The 23,233-nt window shown below is 57.2% G+C and overlaps 1 protein-coding gene across 1 annotated transcript; it reads left to right on the top strand.

Annotated features, from left to right (window-relative positions):
• Positions 1-3,219: 3,219 nt before the first annotated feature.
• Positions 3,220-22,814, top strand: CSPG4 (chondroitin sulfate proteoglycan 4). Its single transcript, XM_054388132.1, has 10 exons — positions 3,220-3,321; positions 7,587-7,805; positions 8,904-12,485; positions 12,781-13,260; positions 13,693-13,869; positions 18,429-18,627; positions 18,827-18,961; positions 19,125-19,279; positions 20,453-20,636; positions 20,899-22,814. The coding sequence occupies exons 1-10, from the start codon at positions 3,220-3,222 to the stop codon at positions 22,812-22,814; spliced, it is 7,149 nt and encodes a 2,382-aa protein (XP_054244107.1).
• Positions 22,815-23,233: the final 419 nt, after the last annotated feature.

Here is a 23,233-nt window from a genome sequence, read left to right as displayed (position 1 = left end):
GCAGCATGACCTCTGTAGTGGGGGACACAGCCCATGTGTGGCTAGTGCCAGCTCCCAGCTCCTTGCCCTCCCCTCCGTGGCTGCATCTGGCCGAGCAGGAGAGTGCAGGAAATACCATCAGCTTCAGGGCTGCTTGAATCATCCTAAAACTACGCTGGATAAGCAAGGGCTGGAGCTCCAGAGCTGCAGCCAAGCCTCCTGGAGCTGGCTTTATGGCCTACAGCTTATAGCTGTTGTGTAAAGCTGGGGAGGGCAGGCAGGAACAGGCAGGCAGCTTGGGCAAGGGCTGAAGTGCTGGCAGGATGTGGGGTGATACTCCAACCCCCAGCTTCCCAGGCAGGGCAGAATTAGCAGGGGGCATGTTTTGCCCTGACCCCAAAGTCCGTGGGCTGCAAAAAGGCTTTTTTCTTTCTCCCAGAGCTGTCAGGCAGAGGCAGGGGAAGGCGAGCGGGAGGGCAGCTGGCAGGAACACAGGGAGAGGAACAGGATTCATGAGCACAGGCGGAGGGTTTCAAAGCAGTGCAGTGCAGCCAGAGGTAGGAGTGGGCCATCCGCTTCAGGAGCAGGGGGAAGGGATGGGGGCAAAGCAGAGCAACCCAGCCCAGAGGCTCTTCTCCTGTGCCCAAAACAAAGGTGATGGCCACTTCTGGCAAGCACTTGGCAGTCGGTCGGCAGCCCTGGGGAGGGTGCTGGGCTGCGGCTTCGCTGGCCGTTTCCCGGGCGCTGCTTTCCAGCAAAGCTCCGCTGGCCAACGCTCCTGGAAAGCATCAGCCTCAGCCCCGGGGAGCCCCACTGCGAGGGAGAGCCAGGTGGAGGCGGGGAGGGTAGAACTGGAGCTCTCGTTCCCGTTGCCGGGGTTTGAGAAGCACGTACAGCCCTGGCTCGGGGTGTGGGAGATACAGTCGCTGTATGGAGTCAGCGATCAGGAAGCAGGGATGAAAAGCCCTGCTCCACGCTCGGAGCTATCACACCAGGGATGGATCTGTGTGCATGATACTCCACCCTCTAGATCTCGAAGCTGGACCCCAGAAGCAGGAAAGCAGAGAGAGGTTTTTCCCAGTTCAGGGGCTGTTTGTTGGGCTGGTTCTGCCCCGTCCTGATAGCATGAGAGGGACCATGGGATATCCTCAAGGTCTCCACCGGGTTTGGATGCCATCATTGCAGGCCAAGACAGGCATCTCCTTCTCCTAGCAAAGCCCCAAGTTACAGCTGAGGGCTGCTCCACAGCGGCTGTGTTTGCCTTAGCCTGCCTCACAGGCTGCTCATTTCCTTCCCCAGCCATAAATAAAACCACGTCGTAAAACGAAGGGAATGTGCAACATAATGAAGCCTTTCTCAGCCCAGCAGATCCCTTCCTCCCCTGGCCCCTCCACCCCGTGCAGGGATAGGGGCATAGCCCGGCCGGGGGATGCAGCTGGGGTGTGGGGGGCTGAGGGTCCCATCGGCCATCCCAGAATCAGACTGGGCACTGGGGAGACTGAAACCCAGGGCCACCCACAGTGGAGGTAGGAGGGCTGGTTCTGGCCACCCTGCCTGTGCTGGGAGTGGCAATGGGAGCTGGAGCTCATGCACACTCTGGAGGGGTGAAACAGGAGGGGTTCAAGCTGCCAAGCAGCAGCCCCAAAGCTGGGTGCCTGCCTCCAAGCCTTTCTGCTGTTTACATCCTTCCAAACCCCTCTGCTGTTTACATCTCCCCAGATGCCTCCTGGGTTTGAATTCCCTCACACCCCTTTACTGTTTGCATCCCCAAACCCCTCCCTGATTTGCACACATATTCCCCCCCCTCCCCCTATCCCTCTGCTATTTGCAGAGTGGGTGGGTGCAGTGCAGCACGGCTGGTGACAGGCAAGCTTGCTACCTTATAAAGTCATTAAAACTGCAAAAAACAACAACCATCCTAAACAACTCAGAGGGACTCAAAACAAGCTCCTGACGCTCGGGTGGAGGAATGCACCAGGCTGGCCATGGGGTGCCCCGGCAGCACCCCATGGGAGGGTGGGAGGAGGGGGGAGTGCTCAGCAGCGCTGGGCACACTGCCGACACAGGGGCCGCTTGTTGGCATGGGCTGGCGGGCAGGAAGGCGGGCAGCCGGCGGGCAGGGCGGCACCGTTGGCCGCACAAGCCCAGGGCTGTTTCGGGCAACAAGGAGCCTTCACTGCCCGGCTGTTTTTCCAGCGTTAGAGAAGCAGTGTGGCAGGGGTGGGAAGTGGCTGCAAACACAGAGAGTCATTCAAGGGGGCGCGTGTGTCTGCACAGGGCTCTCCTGGCTCCCACTAGGGTAATTAAAGAGCTGCTTTAATGAATTCCAGTCCCCTCCCTGCAAACACACATGGGCCACCAGCCCTGGCCCTCACCTGCCCCCCACCGCAGCCTGAATGAAGCCTTGTTGAGCGGCCAGCCCATCCCCAGCACTGTTTGCTCCACTCCTTCCTCCTCAGTCTCAGCATCCTCCTCTGGGAAGAGCGAGGAGGGTTCCTGCAGCCCCTCGGGGACTTGTTTGTACCCTCCACGTGCCAATGCACACCCCAAAACCCATCCACCTGTCCCACAGGCAGAACTGGGGATGCCCCAAGCCGTTGGTAGGAGGTACCAGCAGGGGAGGCATCCATCCACCAGCTCACACAAGAGACATCTCCCCAATCCGAAAATCCCTCGAGCCAGCACCACTTCACTCTGCAAACCCTCACGTGGAGCTTTGTGAGCCGGGAATTGGCTCCTCGGTCCTCCTACGTGCTGGGAAGGAGGTGGGAGAAGTTTGTGTACTGAGATGTTAAAACACAAGAGGCCAAGGCAGCCCTGCTGAGCCACGCAGCACTCCAGGCCCGCTCCCAGCCCAGCTCCCCCCAGGCAGATAGGGATCCCTTCCCCTCCAGGCTCTGCTCCTCGGGACGGGATACCAAAAGCCTCGCTGAACAGGCAGAAGCAGGAGCTGGAGAGGCTCCCCCCGCCGTGTTTCTCAGCTGGCGGAACCGGGGGACGGGGCCAAGGCGTCGGGACACGGCGCGTGTCCGGCGCCCGGGGCAGGGCTCGCACGGAGCCATCGCTTGTTCGGCAGCCCCGGCAGGAGCCCAGCACGTTCGGGGCCTCACTCCCAGACCCTTGCTCAGAGCTTTTGGCTCCTTTCCTTGTTTTTTATTTCAAGGCACAAAAAAAAAAAAAAAAAAAAAAAAAAAACCCAAACCCAAACAACCCAAAACCAACCAACAACCCCAAACCCAGATGACAGTGCAGCCTATAATCTGCTGGCTGCTGGCCGGCTGCTCGGAAACTGTGACGGAGGCTGCTCTCGCCTCGTCAACGCCTTTCCATCGGATCAGCCTGGCAAGGCAGGGGCAGCGATTTCCTGCGGGACATCCAGACCTGGGAACCTCACTGATTTATAGCCAGGGCAAGTCAAATGGCTGAGGTGCCCACTCCAGCCCACAGCCAGGACAAGGAGACCTGCTGCACCCCATGGCAGGGGAGGAAGGGCCAGCTTGGGCATCTCCATCCAGGGATGAGGCTCGGCTCACGGCATGCTTAAAGCGTGATCACGGCTCCTGGGCAAGTGGCCACCAGATCACCTTGGCTTATGGGCCACAGGAGTGCATCTGCATGGAATGATCCTGGGATGCTCAGCTACAGCCAGCCCAGGGATGGGGCAGGATGTCAGGAGGAAGTCCTCTCCATGTGTGCCCAAATCAGAGCTGCCATCCAAGCCATCAACTGGGATGGGGCACCCTGTGCCATGGAGGCTCCTTCAGGGCAAAATACATTTGAAAAGGAAACATAAAACTCAGCAAACCATATTTTCTGCATCTTTTGCAATGTGGAGGGCAAGGAAGAGGGGAGGAGGTGAAAAGCTGTGAGTCCCTTGTGGAAGAGAAATGCCACAGGTTGAGCAGCATTTGAATCTTGGCTGGCCTGCTGAGCAGAGGAGAGCAGCCCTGAAATAAAGCAGGGATTTGGGAAGACAAAGAGCAGTAACTCACACTGCTCTGCTGCTGGATTAAAAAAAAAAAATCAGCTCCTCCTGGAGCCAGGCAATGGTGCCTCCTCCCTGCCCCAGCAAACAGCCCTGATCCTCAGGGCACCCATGCTTCCCATAACTTTTTATTGGTAGTAATTTATGAGAGACAGAAGAAAATCATCTCTGGCAACTTCAGGAGAACGGAGGCAGGACAAAATGTGCTGGCTGCAGGAGCTGCTGCCCCTTGTCCCACTGGAAAACAGGCTGGCTCTGTGGGACAGGCTCCTCCATCCCCAAAACGTGATGCTCAGCACCCATGGCAAGATGCTGCCTAGCCCCTGGGCTGGCAGAAGAGCTGCTGGTGGGTCCAGCCCCAGCAAAGATTTACCTCCTTGTGAGAGCGGCTGAAAAACATGTTATTGGGATTAGGGGAAGCCAGAAAACCAAACTCTAACAAAATCCTGGTGGGATCTGGAGTACAGAGCATGCACACATGGGAAGCGTCAAAGGGAGCCAGCACATAACGTACACATAAAGTCTCAGGGGACACCACTACACTGCACGCATGTGTGCAGGTCTGGCTGGGGCCTGAGCACCAGCTTGTGCATGGAGGGAGAGGAAAATTCCCTTTTGCAACTTGCTCCCTCATTCCTGCTCACCAAACCCAGATGAAGAGCCCCTGGCAGCACCCACCACCCCCGGCACTGAGCAAGGCACACTGGGGCTGGCTGGTTTTGCAAGGGCTACTGGAAGGAGGGAGCAGGTCAGGGGAGGACAGAGCCCTCCACAACCCTGCAAAGAATAGCAAAGATCTTCTGAGTCATTGGCTGGGCTGATGAGGACAAAGAAGCCAAAGTGCCCCATGCCAATGGGCAGGAAATGAGAGGGCTTGGGTTAAGGCACCCTGGCAGCCCTACCCTGGGCCAAGCAAAGGTCTTAGTATTAAAGCAAGAGATAGATATTTCCATGCTGCTATTTCTTCCCTGCCCAGGGCAGGTCCTCGCAACACCCATATTCTTTCCCCAGCCTTTAGGAGAAAGCTGAGGCAGTTTTGCCACTGCCAGCAGCAGGAAATGATTTTTCATTGTGTCTGGGCAAGGAGATCTCTCTGTCCTTGCGAGGCTCAGAAGAGCATCACTCTACACTGGCACAGCAGAGCTCATCTCAGAAGACAAGGCAATAAGCCAAAGAAGGGTGCTCTAACTCTACCCTTGCCAGGCAAACCTTCACTGTCACCTCTAACCCTGATCAGCCTCACAGATAGTTCAGCAAGAGGAAAACACAGCTCAGGAAGCACCTGTAAGAGCACACATGGGTGTTTATACCCAGACCTCATCGTGCAGGAGGCTGGTTTCACCCCAGGACTCAACTGCCACTCCTTCCATCTCCTAAAGAAAGTAGGGGCTGGGCTTGGACTGTCAGAGAAGCCAAAAATCTCATCCTCCTTTCTCCATGGCACCTCAGCACACTGCCAGAGGGAACCCAGACCCAAGTGCAGGTCTGCAGCTGTGTGCATTTGATGCCAACATGTGCAATAATGAAGCACAGCAGGAAAGCTCTGCATGGAATGGGGCCTACAAGAAAGCTGGGGAGGGATTTTTTACAAAGGCTTGTAGTGGTAGATCAAGGGGAAATGGATTTAAGCTGAAAGAGGAGAGATTTAGACTGGATATTAGGAAGTGAGGGTGATGAGGCTCTGGAACAGGTTGCCCAGAGAAGTTGTGGATGCTCCCTTCCTGGAGGTGCTCAATCCCAGGTCAGACAAGGCCTCGAGCAACCTATTCTAGTGGAAGGTGTCCCTGCCCATGGCAGGGGGGTTGGAACTAGGTGCAAGATCCCTTGCAACCCAAACCCTTCTATGACTCTATGACAAGATTGAGCACAACAGGCTTCCCAGCCTGTGCCTACACACAGACTGAAAACCTGCATGTCCACTCCTCTCACCAAACATTTACAGCTCTTCTGTAGTCTTCTGAGTGTTAATGCTTCGCTCTGTAAGCGCAGAGTGAAGGTGGCCGTGGCTTGCTCTGGAGCTAACCGGGACGGGTGGCAGTGCCTGGCAGACACAGGCACTTCGTGTGCAGGCAGCGCTCACGCACGCCCCGAGCCAGCTAAAGAACAGCAGCACTCTCACATTAATCCCTGCCACTCCCTGTGCTTTCCAGCCTGCCCTCTCCTGCCTGTGCCCTGTGACACAGTCTCTCATTTGGTGACCACATGCCATTGAGCTGAGTCGCTGCAGGGCTGGTGCAGACTGGGCGCTGAACGTGTTCCAGCTGCAGCTTCGGTCACCCCGCTTGAGCTGATGTTTCCATACAGCCTCACATCCACATATGGATTGCAGGCACACACGTTCATTCCTCCAGCACTGACAGAGCAGCCACCTCCAGGGGCAACTTCAGCAACGTTTGGATGACAGGAGAGCTATTAGGAAGTGCTGTTGAACAGGGAGAGGAGTGCAGTACTGGCTGACCTGGTGGCATCCCCGGGGCTCCCACGCAGCATCTCTGTTTGGTTTGGAGCGGAGGAGGCTGAGGGGAGACCTCATTGCTCTCTACAGCTACCTGAGGGGACATCGTAGACGGGCTGGTGCTGGTCTCTTCTCACGGGTTATTAGTGATAGAACAAGAGGGAATGGCCTCATGCTGCGACTGGGTAGGTTTAGACTGGACAGTAGGAAGAAGTTTTTCCCAGCAAGAGCGCTGGGAATTGGAATGTGCTGCCCAGGGAGGTGGTTGAGTCACCAACCCTGGATGTGTTTAAAGGTTGTTTGGATGTGCTGCTTGGGGATCTGGTTTAGGGGTGAAATTTGTAGAGTAGGGTTCTGGGTTGGACTTGGTGATCCTGAGGGTCTTTTCCAACCTGAATGTTTCTGTGATTCTCTGATCTCTCTGATTGCAGTGATTGGCACTGCCCAGGTAACTCAGGCAAGGCAGGACATGACCACTGCTGTGAGGGTCCACAGTCCTCCAAACGGAGACAGCCATGGCAGAAAGGGAAAGACTCAGGGAAACATCTTGCCTCCTAAACTCAGGAGCTTGCTCAGGAACTTGGCATGATGACAGCATTACTGCATCTGTCCTGGACAAGTAACAAAGGGGGAAGGTTCATCTAAATGCTGCATGGGCAAGGAGAAACACCACCCCTGCCTCACCAGCCAGCCCCTGGGAAAATCGGACAGCAGAAACCTAGAAACTCCTTCCCTTAGGAAAATCAGAGAAGAGGAACCTAGGTTCCTAGAATCACCTTAATATCGAGTTCAGTCATAACCCAACACAACTGTTAGACCATGTTGCTCAGCACCTCATCCAGCCTTCAGGGATGGCGACTCCAACACTCCCCTGGGCAGCCTCTTCCCATGCCTCATGACCCTTCTGGTGAAGAAATTTTTGCTAGTATCTAATCTAAACCTTCCCTGATGCAGCTTGAGGTCATTTCCTCTTGTCCTATCACATTATCTGGGAGAAGAGGCAGGCACCTTACTGCAACCTCCTAGAAACCCCTTCCCCTAGGACAATCAAAGCAGACTCTCCCAGGGTCTTCACATCCTACTGAGTTCCTGCACCCTGTCATAGGGCAGAGAGAGATGGGATGATGGGTGGGTTTGAGAGGCTCCAGACTCACAGCAGCCACACAGACAGGGCTTGTGGGAGGTGTCCTTCCCTACCTGACCCTCTCCCTTTTCTCCCCAGCCTCTTTCTTCGGAGACAGCTATGTGGAGATGCCGCTGGTGGATGCCTCACGCACAGTGCGGCTGCACCTCCAGCTGTATACCAGCCAGGGAAGTGGGCTGCTCTTCCTGGCTGCTGGCCAGCCTGACTACCTCCTGCTCCAGCTGAGAGCTGGCAGCCTGCAGGTCAGTACCCTGGCACCCTGCTGTGGATCAGGGCTTCACCCAATGCGAGGAAGTGGGGGCAGCACCAGAAAGCAGAAGCCCATGGGGTTGGATGCCAGCATGGACAGCCAGTCTGCCAAGACCTCTGCCAAGGGAATGTTAAGGGTTCAAGAGAAGAGCAGAAGGCCTTGGGAGAATCAGTTAAATACAGAGAAACAAGGTCCACCTGGGGAAGATCATCACCCACTGCCTGAGGTGATGCTGGGGAGCATCACAGAGATAGCCAGAGAAGAGCACCCTGTGCACCAGTCAGACATGGTGCACAGCACCCTCAGCGTGCTAGAGATTATAATAAAGAGAAGGGATGAGTCAAGAGTCCCACCACAGGCCAAGCCCAGATGGGGCATGGGAAGGGATCAGGACAGAAGAGTAGAATTGCCCTCTTGTGGTTATGGTTTTGGCACTCACCATGAAGGAAAAGAGCAGGGAACATGAGGCACACATCCTGCCTCTCCTGAAGCCTGGGATAGGCCAACAACCACATCTAAACCAAAGCAGGAGAGCAAGCAAGCAGCTGGCTGGAGGTCTCCCTAATGCAGACCATGTGTCTCAGGGTCCATCAGCTAACCCTCTACTTAGGCAGGCTCCAGGCTGCTGCTTGTGGGGAGCGAAACCTGCTATTTCTCGTGCCACTTCCCAGGGCAAGGGTTGCAACAGCCCAGGCTGCAGGGATGAATGGAGCAGGGCAAGAAGAGCCAACATCTGGCAAGACTTCTCCAGAGGGTGAGAGGAAAAGCCTAGTGGTGGGACTGGGGGATGGAGGACCCCAGGGATAAAGCCCCAAAACTTGGATTTGCTGAGAGTGAGGTAATAAAGGAGAGAAATCCCAAGAGCAGGACAGAAAAAGCATGGCCAGAGAAGGGGATCTAGCTGGGGAGGGAGGAACATGCACAGAGGAAGAGGGTGGGGTGGCCAGGAGTAAACAGAGGGACCAAACCACTTCTGGGCCCCCAGGAACAGTCCATGCTTCAGTAGGTGTTTCTGGTAGGTGGGGAGGTGTCCTCACCTACCAGACAATTCCTTGCTTGAGCTGAACCCTTTCTGTGTCCTACCCTGCAGGCCAGGCTGCGGCTGGGCTCAGAGGAGGTGACACTGCAGTCACCAGCAGAGCTGCAGCTCAATAATCTGGTGGTGCACGACGTGGAGCTGCTGGTGGAAGATGGCAGGATGATGCTCACCATCGACGGCCTCTTTAACAGCTCTGCGGACATGGCAGGGCCTGTACGGGAGCTGGACATCCAGCATGGTCTCTTTGCTGGTGGAAGAGGCAGCCTTGACCTACCATACCTTGCTGAGGCCAGCTCACCCTTCAGAGGCTGCCTCCACTTAGTGACATTCAATGGCCTGGATGTCCTCTCCCCTCTGTCCTCTGATGGCAGCTCCAAGATCTTCCACCGGGTCCAGGAAGGGTGCAGCACACAGTTCTCTGCAGAGCCCGACGACCCCTTTGGGTTCCCGGGGCCGCACTCCTACATTGCGTTTCCCACCTGGGATGCAAGGGAGGAAGCGACCATTGAGTTTGTGATAACTACCAGCATCACCCAGGCACCCCTCATCTACCACACCGGGCTGGAGAATGACTTCTTCTACCTGGAGATCTCCAATGGGCGCCTGAGAGGCTTTGTTGAGAAGGGCAATGGCATCATCGTCCTGCACAACAACGTCTTCATCAGCGACGAGCAGCAGCATTATGTCAAGGTCTACACAGATGTCCACAAGTTTGAGATACTGATAGATTACTACGCCTCGTCCACGTCCAACCGGGGCATCAACAACTACCTGGACCTTCAGGGAAACCTCTTCATTGGAGGCATGAACGAAAAAGCTTTGCAGAGGCTGAAGGAGCATCACCTCGCTTTCATCTCAGTGTGGACCATGACCAACAACTCATTCATTGGCTGCCTGGAGGACCTGCGGATAAACCTGCAGAGGAGGAGTCTGCAGGATGCTGTGATCACGAAAGACATCACTGCAGGCTGTGGGAAGCAGGAGCACTACTGGGACTACGAAGAGACATATGAGCAGGATGAGGCCCCTACCTCCCCACCTCCAGATATCTGGTCAGGAGCACCAGGCCTGGCGGCAGAACCGTGCCGGCCAGACAACAGCTTCCCCCCTGCCTTCGCCAACATCAGCAGGCTGCTTCACGTCAGCCCCCTCATCATCTCTGAAGGGGGCATGGCCTATCTGGAGTGGAAACACGCCCAGCCAACAGTAGACCTGAGCCTCGCAAGCATCCGGCAGTCCCAAATCCTCTTCAGCATCACCAATGACCCCAGGCATGGCCAGCTGGAGCTGGACATTCCTGGGTCTAGGAGCAGAAGGAAGTTCACCTTGTTGGACATTGTGAACAGGAAAGTCAGGTATGTCCATGATGGCTCCGAGGGGCCCATGGACCAGCTAATGCTGGAGGTGACAGTGACTGCCCAGCAAGGGGTCCCAGAGTGCTTTCGGCAGGGGCAAATGTACCTTCTGCCCATCATGATCAACCCCACCAACGATGCCCCACAGGTGATTTTTCCCCACGGGAACCACATGACAATCCTGAAGCACACGCGGAAACACCTGACCACAGATGTGCTGCAGGTCCTAGACGATGACACATCCTGTGACGACCTCGAATTCCAGCTGCACGGTGGCCAGCAGATGGAGGAGGGTTATGTGGAGTATGACTTTCACCCTGGGGTGCCCATCGAAGAGTTCTCCTGCAGGGATCTGGAAGCAGGCAACATAGTCTACGTGCACCAGAGTGGGACAAACTTGCAGCTCACCTTGCAGGTGAATGATGGCACAGTCCCAAGCCCTATTGCCACCCTGAGGATTCTTGCCATCGATCCTGAAATCCGCCTGAGCAACAACACAGGCCTCTCCACCTCGCAGGGAGGGGCTGCACGCATCACCACGGCCAACCTCTCCGTGGAGACCAATGCAGTGAGCCAACAAGTTGCAATCCTCTATGTCCTCACGGAGCCCCTAAGGTATGGCGAGGTCCAGAAGCAGGGCAGCACAGGAGGGGAATGGAAAAAAGTCGAATCCTTCCGCCAGCAAGACCTAGAGCAAGGGCGCATCCAGTATTTTAGCACAGACACGGAGCACCATCTAGAAGATGTTGTGGAGAAGCTGCAATTTGAAGTCCAGGTGGGACAGAAGGTCTTGCAAAACAACACTTTTGTCATAAGGATTAAAAGAGCCACCATTAAGATGAGGACCATGGTCTCCCTCCAGATGAAAAACAAGCGGCACAGAAACATCACCAGTAAGGAGCTGGAGGCAATGCTGGAAGATCCAAACTCTGCCCCTGTCCCCTTCCACTATGTGATAATCCAGGCTCCCAAAAAGGGAAATCTGGAGCTGCTCGGCAACAGGCTGACTGAAGGCTTTGGGTTTACCCAAGACGACCTGCAACAAAACCATCTGAGCTACAGCGCCACCATCAGGAACTCCCAGCAAGCTGAGGACTCCTTCCAGTTCCGAGTCCGTGCTGGGGAGCAGCACTCTCCCGTCTACACCTACACAATCAGCATCGGTGGAGACCCCGATGCACCGGCCCTGACCAACGTCCTCCTGACCGTGCCAGAGGGGGGACAAGCCGTCATCTCCAAGGACCACTTGTTCGTCCAGAGCATGAACAGCATGGACTACCTCTATGAAGTGATTGAGGGGCCGGCACACGGGAGGCTGGCCTGGGCTGCCTCCCATGGCTGGGCCTCCAGAGGGGAGATCACAGAGTTCACCAACGATGACATCCTGCACCGCCGGCTGCTGTACCAGCACGACGACTCCGAGACGCTGGAGGATGACATCCCCTTCGTGGCGACACGGCAGGGTGAGGGCAGCGCTGAACCTGAGGCAGAGGAGGTGAGAGGCGTTTTCAGGGTCTCCATCCAACCCATCAATGACCACGCCCCGGTCCAAGTGGTGAACAAGGTCTTCAACGTGGTGCGCAACGGGCAGCACCTGCTGACGACAGAGGACATCGCCTTCAGCGACAAGGACTCCGGCTTCTCCGACACGCAGCTGGTGTTGGCGAGGAAGGACATCTTGTTTGGCAGCATTGTCTCCGTTGACGACAGGAGCCACCAGGTCTACCGGTTCACACAGGATGACCTGAGGAAGAAGAAGATCCTCTTTGTCCATTCAGGGGCTGACCGGGGCTGGATTCAGCTACAGGTCTCGGATGGCCTCCACCAAACCACAGCCCTCCTGGAAGTGCAGGCGTCGGACCCCTACATCAAAATAGTCAACAACACTGGTCTGGTCATCCCCCAAGGCAGCCAGGGGAGCATTGACTCCTCTGTCCTCAGCCTGGAGACCAACATGGACATTAGGTCAGATGACGAGATACGGTTCCTGATAACAACCCCTCCAAGGTGGGGGACCGTACTGAGAGGGGAGCAGCCAGTCATGGCTTTCTCTCAGAGGGACTTGCTAGCAGGAGAGATCTCCTACCGCCACAATGGGACCAGGAATAGCCAGGATGAGCTCCGGTTCACTGTAGAAGCAAACGAGGTAGCAGTGGAGGACACACTGGCCATCAGCGTGTTCTTGGACACCCATCCCAGCCCCCTGAGCATAGTCAACCACAAGGAAATCCATGTCTTCCAGGGGGAAGCAGCTGGGATCAAGGAGGAGTACTTACTGGTGAGTATCCCTTTCTCTAGTTATTCCCCACATCTGCATCCCTTTCCTGGATACCAAACCACATCAGCCAATGGTGGGACTCCATTTTACACCCACCTGCCCAAAGGACTTGTGCACATGTCAAGCTTTACCCAGGGGCAGAGGTGGGGGTTCAGGCATGGCTTCAGCAAGAAGGTGACTCTTGTGGCTCATCCCCATACAAAGCCATGGGACATTGCACAATCGTGGGCTGCAGGGCAGCCCAGCCTCACAGGAACCAGCCCCAGCTCATGCCTTGTCTCCCCCACACTCCCAGGTGGTCCATGAAGAGATCCCTCCCCAGGACATAGTTTACCTGGTGAGCAGCCCCCCAGCCTCTGGCTTCCTGGCGATGCTTCAGCATGGAGAAGATGCAAACGAGCAGCCCAGCCTGGACCCCATCCAGTCCTTCACCCAGGAGGACATCAATGATGGCAGGGTCCTCTACCTCCACTCCAAACCAGATGAGGAGCATGATCAGTTTGTCTTGGACATCACAGCCCGTGGTGCAGAACCACTGCAAGGGGTGGTGGTGAGCCTGGTCGTGCTCCCCATTGCCATCCCCCTGGACGTCCACAACATCACGGTGCCTGAAGGTGGCTCTGCTACCCTCTCCACAGGCGTCCTCAGCATCCCCAACACATACTACACGGCTCTTGGCGTGGAGTTCAGGGTGCTCGAGCCCCCCAGGTTTGGCACCCTCCTGAAAAGTGAGCGGCCTGAGGACGGCGAGCTGCAGGCTTTCACCTGGAATGAGGTAGAGCAGCCAAGAGTGTCCACTTCCCCATCACCTTGCTCTCCCAGGGGTGTTGAGAAAAGCCTGGGGCTGGGCTCCAGGCCCAAAGGCACCAGGAGGCTGGGGAGGGCTGCGGGGCTCCTCTCCCAATTGGAGAGCTCTGCCCTTGGGATGGAGGGGCTTGGGTGGTGGCTTTGCCCTCCAGGTGCTTTTAAATGTCCCATGGGATACCAGATGGGATGTACGCAGAGCATCCAGGCTGGGCTCCAGGTCTGCTTCCCGTGGGGATCCCACTCCCTGTCTTTCTGCTGGTTCCATCCCACAGGGATGCCCCAAAGCAAGTGGTAGGTGCTCAGCTTGCCCCTTCCTCCCAGGCTGGTGCGCGGGTCCTCTCCTCAGCAGGGCTGGTGTCCCATGTCCTCCCAGGAGGGTCACCCAGCCCCTGCCCCGCAGGTGCAGCACCAGCAGATCCAGTACAGGCAGGATGGTCCCCGGGCACGATCCGACAGCTTCACCCTCCTGGCCAACGCCTCGGCGCTGGAGCGGCAGAGCCAGCCCCGGACAATCTTCATCTCCATCCTGCCCCGCAGCTCCAGGGCGCCCCGGCTGCGGCTCAACGCCGGGCTGCAGGTAAGGGCGGGATGGCAGGGGATGGGTCAGCCGCCCCGGGGTGCTCAGCACCCTGGGAGCCGCCAGCCCAGCGTCGGGACCCCACGGGCCTCAACCTGGCCTCTGCGGCAAGGCAGAGCCGAAGCGCAGCCTAGAGGCGGGCGCCGGGCTCCGGGGAGCGGGAGGCGTTTCTCGGCGGGGCGAGGCTTTGCAGGAGGCGGGAACCGGGCTGTACCGCGTGTGTGTGTGTCCGTCCCTTCACCTCGTCCCTCCCCCTCAGCTGCTAGTGCTGAGAGCGGCCACAAGATGGGAGCCTCGCCCCGCAGCAGCGCCTGCTTCCCGTGCCCGGCGCCGGGCTCGGCAGAGCCGCCACGGCGGCAGGCAGCGGCTACCGGGACCCCTCCGCCTCCTAACCCCTCACTGCCGAGGGCAAGCAGCAGCTCCTAACCCCCGCTCTGCCTCCTGAACTCCCTCACTGCCTGCTCGCCCTTCCCCAGGTGCCGGAGTAATCCCCGGGAGCAGAAAGAACAGCTTGGGCAGGTCTCATCGGCACAGCTTGGAAATGCTTAATTAATTATTTAGGCAGCTTTGGCACCTCTCCTTATGCCTGTCTGAGTAAAGTCAGAAGCAAAGAGGTCTCACAGAGTCTTTCACGCTGAAAAACACCTTTAAGATTATGGAGTCCAACCACTAACCTAACACTACTGTGGCCCTTAAACCGTGTCCCAAAGTGCCGTGTCCACAAGTTTTCTGAACACCTCCAGGGATGGTGACTCCAACACCTCCCTGGTCAGCCTGACCACTCTTACAGGAAAGAATTTTTTTACCTAATCTCCAACCTAAACTTCCCCTGGCACAATTTCAGGCTGTTTTCTTTCATTCCATCCCTCATTACTAGGGAGAAGAAACCCAAACCCTACCTCACTGCAACCTCCTTTCGTCCTCTCCAGATGCCTTCTTTTCTCCAGACTAAACAACCCCAGTTCCCTCAGCTGCTCCTCACCAGCCCTGTTCTTCAGACCCTGCAATAGCCTTGGTGCCATTCTCTGAACCTACTCCAGCCCCTCAATGTCCTTCTTGGAGTAAGGTCCCCAAAACTAAATTCAGTGTTCCAGGTGTGGCCGCACAATCACTTCCCTACTCCTGCTGGCCACAATATTACTAATCTAAGACAGGATGCTGTTGGCCTTCTTGGCCTCCTGGGCACACTCTGTCTCATATTCAGCCAGCTGCAACCAACACCCCTGGGTCCTTTTCTGCCAGGCAGCTTTCCAGCCACTGCCCCAAGCCTGGTGTATTCATGTGGCTGTTGTGACCCAAGTGCAGGACCTGGTCTTGGCCTTGTTAAACCTCATACAACAGGCCTCAGCCCATCAATCCAGTCTGTCCAGATCCCACTGCAGAGCCTTCCTGCCCTCAAGCAGGCCAACAGTCCCACCCAGTTTAGTATCATCTACATTAAGCCCACCCATCCTCACTTGCTGCTGAAGTCCCACCTTCTGCTTCAGACACTTCCCTGTCTCCATCAGGATCACTAAGTCAAAATTGCAGCAAAGAGTTTCTTAGGAAACATGCAGGAGCACCAGCATTGCATTCCACCCCAGGGCACCCATCCCAGGATTTCCCAGGCTGGCAGCTCTTTACATCGGGATCATCATCATAGCAGCCTTGGGAAGGGGTCTGGAGCTTGGGCTCTGGAAGGGAAGACCAAAGGGAAGGGTACAAGCCTCCATGGGCCAGGTGCCACACAGACAGCCCCAGAAGCATGGAGATGAGGCCAGGACTGCCAGTAAAGTTTAGGGGAGGCCCCAGCCACAGCCAGCACCAGCCTTGCTCTGGGCTTTCCTCAGTTAAACTCCCATCCCAGGAAGCTTAGCCCCATCCCAGGAAGCTTAGCCCCATCCCAGGAAGGTTAACCCCATCCCAGCAAATCCCTTTTGTAGTGCATTAAGTGCCCATTGGGCACTGGAACAGGCTGCCCAGGGCAGTGGTGGAGTCACCATCCCTGGAGGTGTTTAAAAGATGTCTGGATGAGGTGCTGAGTGCCATGGTCTAACCGTTGTGTACAGGGAGATGTTAGGTTCTCTTTGGACTTTTAAGGTCTTTTCCAACAAGGTGATTCCATGACTCTAAGTGGTGCCTGCAGGATGAGCTCCAGCTGCCCCAAAATCCTGCACTCCCCACAGAGCAAGGTTAATCCCCCGACTGCTGGACCCACAGCAGCCTCTTGTCCCCACTCCAGAGGCACAAACCCCCCCCCTCTGCTCACTGAAGGACCAGCACATCCCAAAAGCACCCACGGGTGCTGGCCCTGGTAGGCTGGGCCAGAGGAGGAGCTCTGGAGCTGGGAAAAGCTCCCTGCTACAAGTAAGGGCAATGCTAAAGCAACCCAGGGCTCAGGAGGGGCCCAGCCCTGCTGTGCTCGTGCTTTGGCGAGAGATGACTTCAGCGTTTAAAGGTCAGGCTGGGTCCGGGAGGGAGATTGCACAAAGCTTTCCCCTGCTGCCTGATCCTGCCAGCTCCCAGGGTGCAGAGTCCACACAGGGCTGGGGCGACAACAGGCAGGGTTCATACCCCAGACTGGAGCTGCCTGGAAAAGACTGGGCAGGTTTGCCTTGATCATTTTTCTGGGTTGCATCAAGAGGAAGCGGGGCTGGATGCCAGCGAGAGAGAGGCAGTGCTGCAGCGATTCAGGGCCACGCTCCCGGCGCTGTTCCGCTGCCTCCCAGCGCGCTCCCCCGGAGAGCAGAGGCGACACGGAGGCTGAGCAAACAGAATGGGCTGAGTAAACCAGAGCAGACCTGGGTGGGAGCCTTTAATAATTCAGAGAGCACCAGGAGCGTGGCAAAGCAGGTCAGCTCTGGTGGCACAGGCTCTTGCTGGCCAGCAAAGCTGCTCCAGCTGCTCTGTGTGCCCATCTCCAGTGGACAGCAATGGCCTGGGGCTGTTGGGCCCCCTGCCTGCAAACACCTCTCTAGGCTTCCTTGGCACCAAGCCCCAGGTGTGATTGCAGTTCCAATGGGTGCTGAAGTGACCTGGTTGTGAGCACTGGGGAAAAGCAGCAGTCAAAAAACCCTGGTGCCTGTACATGGTAGAGCAACAGCTCCTTCTGCAAGGGCTTCAATATGTCCAGCAGCACTTCCCCCATCCCGTCTCTCCCAAGCTCTGTTTTCCAGCCTGCCTCCCGCCACCCCATGGGGACTGCAGAGGGATTTAATTTCACTGTCGGCACCCACACCCACTCAAGAAATGTTTTGAGTTAGGCCAGCTGAAAGCAGCAGAGAAGAGCTCATCGAGCCCAGCACGGCCAGCTGAGCGGCTCCTCCAGCGCCTGGGTGTTGTCCTCTGGGTTTGTAGGAAGCTGGCCAGCATTGTGATGCTGTGGGATACAGCCCTGCATCAGCAGGGAGAAGGCTCAGTCCACATGCCCCATGATGTTGGGTCATCCTGAGTGTGAAAGGCAGCTCTGGGGTGCTCAGACAGAACCTGTCTGGCAAGGTAGGATTCATCCCCGTGGTTTGCCAAGACTAAGACACAGCACAGGATTAAGAGCGAGGAAAATTGTTGCCTGCAGCTGGAAATGGGAGATGCCAGGGCTTTGGGGTGGCAGCATCCCCAAGGGGGGAGTGGGCACCATTGGTTGGGGGCAAGTGGCACAGGAAGGCCTTGCTGTGGTCCTGGGAGGCTTTGTGGTGGCACTGGAAGGCTTTGTGGTGGCACTGGAAGGCTTTGTGGTGGCCCTGAGCTCAGCTGCATACTTGTCATTCCTGGAGGGTTTGCTGGGGCGGCTCATGGCCTTGCTGCAGCCTTGAAGGAGGCGGTGGGAAGGGTGCTTTGCTGGGAGCATGAGCTAAGAGAAACACCCAGCTGCGGAGAGATGAGGCTGGAATTATCACACGTACACAGAGGCAGCGTGGAGAGCAAGGTCAGAGAATCACAGACTGCTTTGGGTTGGAAGGGACCTTTAAAGACCATCTAGTTTAAGCCCCCTGCAGTCAGCAAGGACTGTAGATCAGGTTGTTCAGAGCCCGGTCCAACGTGACCTGAAATGGTTCCAGGGATGAGGCATCTGCCTGAGCCAGTGTTTCATCACCCTCAGTGCCAAAAAAATGATCTTTCTTAGATCTAGTCTAAATCTCCCTCTTTTATTTTAAACCCCTCACCTCTTGTCAAGGGGTTCAGGGCCAGGAAACTTCCCCAGAAAGCCCTTACCCTGCACAGCAATGGGGAGAGATGCACCAAAAGCACAGCTTCTAGCCCAGCCCTTTGCCTTTCTTCGCTGCCCACTTGAGGACACTGGGAGAGGCTGCCTTGCACACGCCGTGCCACTGCACGGAGCCAGCAGCGTGGAACGTGCCAGCAAACAGGGACGGCAGCAGCGCAGGGTGACACGGGGCTGGGCCGAGGCAAGACAATGGAGGCATCACCCGGCGTGGGCACAAGGCCCCCTTGTTGGCTGGGATGTGCTCAGGCACCTGCCGAAGCTGTCTGAGCAGGGATGAGGCCCCGAGAAGGCTGGGGAAAAGGGGAGAGAGGCTGGGGGCAGCTCAGGGGGGTTACAGCCTCTCCTTGTCCCCCAGCTGCGGGAAGGCACCACGGCTGCCATCGGTCCCCACATCCTGAGCGCTGAGGACGAGGACTCCCCGGCGGAGGAGGTGACCTATTCCATCCAGCCCCCAGCCAACGGGAAGGTTGTGCTGAGGTCAGCACCCAGCTCTGAGGTCCAGCGGTTCACCCAGGCCCAGATAAACGATGGCCTGGTCCTCTTCGTGCACCAAGGTAGGGAAGGGCTGAGGTGCCCCAGCACCCCCAGCATTATCCCTAGCACAAAGGAGGGGACACTACCCGAGGGGAGCACTGCGCCACCACGGCAGATGCTAACCCCACCACACAGCCCCCTGCTCCAAACCATGCCAGGTTAGTGGGGGGCTGCAGCCCCTCTGCTCCCCATAAACACCGAGCAATGTGCTGTCCACAGGACCCCTGGATGGAGGCTTTGCCTTTGACCTGTGGGATGGGGAGAACTTGTCTCCTGGGCACTTCTTCCTCGTCAGGGCTCTCAGAGAGCCCCTCATTAGCTTGGCCAGGAAGCAGAGCCTCACTGTCTGCCCAGGTGGGTACAAGAACATTCCCCATCCTTCCAGTTTAGTGGCAAATGGGGCTCTGAGACCCTTCCACCACCCAGTGCGCAAGCACTGCTGGGTGCTGCCTGCAGCAAAGGCTGCAGGTGAGTGGGGAGGCAACCAGCTGAAGCCTGTACTGGACATGTTTTCCAGGTGCCCTGCAGCCCATCACCAGCCAGAACCTGCAGGCAGTGAGCAACAGCCCTGCTGGCTCCACCACCCTATACTACAGCATCGAGCAAGCCCCACGCCTGGGCAGGCTGTGCACCTCCCAGGGAGAGGAAATCAGAAACTTCACCCAAGCCCAGGTGAGTTTTTGCCTCCTCCATTACCTCCCACCAAAGCTCAGAGCTCCCACCCTGACCCTGCTGCCACCATGGGCAGAGGCTCTGATCCCTGGCAGGAGGCAGAGCAGGACTGCAACCACACTGTGACTTTCCCAGCTCTGGCAGCAGCTGCTAAAAGGGATTAAGAGCTGCTGCCCCAGGGCCAGCTTTGCTCTTGCCACCAAGCCTTGGATTTAGTGCTGGGAGGAGGCTCAGGGAGCTGTAATCCCCTTTTCTTAGGCTTCCACCCTGCTGCAGACCCAGCCTGGCTGCTGCCTGCACATAGGGTCTGGAGAACAGGCCTTGTGAGGAGCAGCTGAGGGAAATGGGGGTGTTCAGCCTGGAGAAAAGGAGGCTCAGAGATCTTCGGGCTCCCCTGAAGGGAGGTTGGAGTCAGGTGGGGGCTGGCAAGTGATAGGATGAGAGGAAACAGCCTCAAGCTGTAGCAGAGGAGGTTAAGATTGGATATTAAGAAAAACTTCTTTGCTGCAAGAGTTGTCAGGCATTGGAACAGGTTGCCCAGGGAGGTGGTGGAGTCACCATCCCTGGAGGTGCTCAAAAAATGTGTGGACATGGCCCTTCAGAATATAGTTTAATGGCCACAGTGGTGTTAGGACTGAATGCTCTTAGAAGGCTTTTCCAACCCAAACAATTCTATGACTCTGTACTAGCAGATGCTTTCCCTCCTGCTCCAAGCAAAGCCTTGCTGCCACTTTCCTCCTCCAGGGCCAGGCTTTTGCAGAGCGTGGCAAAGAGCTTATTTCTAACCAGCTCCCACTTAACTTTGCCTTTCCTGTTGTGCTCACCCTCAGAAGCCTGGCCCAGTTCTTGGAGGATACTGAGCAAGCTCAGCCCTTCCTCTGAGCCTCAGTTCCCCCACTTGCTGGGCAGAAAGATCCTGACAGAGAGGCACCATGGTGGCTACCGTGCCATGGCTGATGGTGGTCCTTATTTCTTACCTTATTTCTTGGTGGTTGCTCCTTCTTGGACCTGAGATAAGAGCCTAGGGTGCAGACATTGGCTCTGGCACAGCATCACCAGGGTTTTCCTCTGTGCCACAGTGCCCGTCACACCAGAGGTGATACCATCTCCTGCATGGTATCATCCACTTGGAGGATTTATCCAGAGCTCACCGAGATTTTGTTTAATTTTTAGGTGGACAGTGGGTTGATTTTCTACCAGCATGAGATGCCAGAGAAGCCCTTCTGGCTTGCCCAAGATGCCATCCGCTTCCGTGTGGTCGCTCCCACAACCATCTCAGATTCCTTCATCCTCCTTGTGCTGATCTCCTTCGAGGCCAAGTGTCCCCAGCGCTCGACTCAGCTATGGAGAAATGGAGGTAAAGGAAGGGAGAGGCAAGGGACAAACAAGCTCTCCTGAAGCCTGCACCATCACCCTGGATGGGGGAATTGTGCAACCTCCAGGAGAACTTGTTAGTCCAAAGAAGACACCACAATGCTATTTGCCATGGCTCTTTCCACTTCTTTGCCTCCTCCTTTTCATGCTCTATCAGTGTTCTCTCCTGGATGTGCTCTCCTCTCCAGGAGATCCTGGCTCTTCCCAGGAATGACAGACCTTTGGGTTTTCCCTTTTCTCCCCAGGTCTCCAGCTTGGAAGGTCTCAACGGGCTGAGATCGACACCATGGTGCTGGATGCCTCCAACCTCCTAAGCCAAATCCCAGCCCCTGAGAGGGCTGCACACGACGTTACCTTCCTGGTGACAGGGCTGCCAGCTCATGGGCAGCTCTTGGTGGCTGATGTGCCCTTAGATCGGTCACGGCCATTCTTCCTGCAGTCAGACCTGTCCACAGGACGCCTGGCTTATGCCCATGGAGGGGACAGTGTCTCTGAAGACCATTTCAGATTTAAGGCTTGGCTCCAGCCCCGGGCACAGCAGTCCATCCGCCCTCCCCAGGAAGGAGTGGTCATCTCTGAAGCTTTCAATATAATGGTGACCAGCAGCAGCAGCAGCCCACCACAGGTGGTGAGGCGACAAGAAGTGCTGCGGGTCCCACCAGGCTCCATGGTCACCTTGTCCCAGGAGTACCTGGATGTAGCAGACCTATCAGGTTCCCCTGAGGAGATGGTGTACAGTGTCCTTCAGAGACCTCTTGCTGGCCACCTGGCCAACGCCCACAACCCACAGGAGCCCATCAACCGCTTCACCCAAGCAGATGTCAACGCAGGCCACGTGGTGTTTGTGGCCACCAGGAGCCGTGCCAAAGGCTCATTAGCCTTGAGCCTCTCCACTGACCGCCACCCACCCACCCTGACCTCACTGGAGATTGAGGTGCTGCCTGCAGTCAGCACTGCTGCCAGCCCGCTGCTGCTGGAGGTGCCTCAAGACCTGAACAGGGCATCCCTGTCCCACCATCACCTCCTGGGAGCCGCACAGCCGCGGGGTGGAGGCAACGCACAGTACAGGATCAGCAGGGAGCCAAGATTTGGCCAGGTGCAGGTTAACGGCAGGCCGGCGCGGGGCTTCTCGCAGAAGCAGCTGGACCGTGGGGAGGTGACCTTCACCTTCACTGACCTCACCTCTCCTCAGGATGACTTCCAGTTCCTCCTTATGTCACGGGCAGCCAACAGGACCGGGGTGGTGAACGTGACTGTCCGTGCCTTGGTGAAGGCTCGGCCGGGCAGTGTGTGGCCCAGGGGCACCACAGCCCTCCTGGACACCAGCATCCTTGACGCCAGTGAGCTGGCCAACCACACCAAGAGCACCCCGCTCTTCAAGATCCGCAGGGCACCCCGTGGCAGCCGCCTCATCAGGGTCTCCAGGGACCCAGGGCAACCCACGACCCCAGTTGAGGCGTTCAGCCAGAGTGAGCTGGAACAAGGGCTGGTCGGGCTGGAGGTGCTGGATGCTGGTGAGACCAACCAACCCCTGCAGAGCGACAGCTTCATCTTTGAGCTGGCAGCTGCTGGCGTGCCACCGGCGCTGGCGTCCCTGGGCTACAGCACTGAGCCCTACAACGCCTCAAAAGCCTACGGTGTCACCCTGCTCACGGTCCCCCTGGCACCCTCACCCCTGGTGCCCCAGCCTCGTGGCACAGCACGGAGCAGCCCCAATGCCAGTGAGCTGGGCATGTCCCCCACCACCTGGCCAGGCCACGGTGCCACCACCAGCACCAGCCCCGTGGAAGGGGGCACTTTCCTCAGCTTCATTGAGGCCAACATGTTCAGCATCATCATCCCCATCTGCCTCATCTTCCTCCTGCTGGCCCTCATCCTGCCCCTGCTCTTCTACCTGCACAAGCGCAACAAGACAGGGAAGCACCATGTTCAGGGCTCCCCCTCCTCCAAGGTCAAGAACGGGGCTGTGCCAGACCAGGAGACCTTCCGGAGGATGGACCCCAACCAAGGCATCCCCTTAACGACTGTCAACACCCTGGAGGGCAAGGGCACAAGTCCCCTACCCCAGGGCAAGGGTCCTGGGGCACCACCAGACCCTGAGCTGCTTCAGTACTGCCGGACTTCCAACCCCCCCTTGAAGAACAACCAGTACTGGGTGTGAAGCACTCAGGCACAGGGGCACAAGACCACCTGGTTGGTCTGGACCCTCCCAGAGCAGAGCACTGCCAGCCACCCCCTCCCTGCTCTCCTCATCCTCCTGGGAGCTGGCATCCCACAGATGCAGGAGGGCCATGGGGATATGGGGGCTGCTGGTCTCACCCACTCAGGAGGCCCACATCTCCGGATGGCTTTGGGCAGGGGAGGGGGGCACTGCAGAAGGTAAGCAGAGGCAAGCAAAATGCCTGAGCACCCTTGGGGAATGCTGACTTCAGGTGCTCATTTGGGCCATCCAACGGTGGCTACAGTGCTGGAGGGGACCTGATGGCACTAGTGCCCACTGAGCCACCCCGGCAGGTCTGGTGGTGGTTCCTTCATGACCAGCACTGACTGCTACAGGAGGGTGGGGGGTGTTTGCCACAG

The sequence above is a fragment of the Indicator indicator genome, chromosome 16, assembly GCF_027791375.1.
Source record: "Indicator indicator isolate 239-I01 chromosome 16, UM_Iind_1.1, whole genome shotgun sequence".
Classification (NCBI taxonomy): Eukaryota; Metazoa; Chordata; class Aves; order Piciformes; family Indicatoridae; genus Indicator; species Indicator indicator.
Note: the sequence above shows the minus strand (reverse complement) of the source record. Positions and strands in the feature narration are given on the sequence as shown.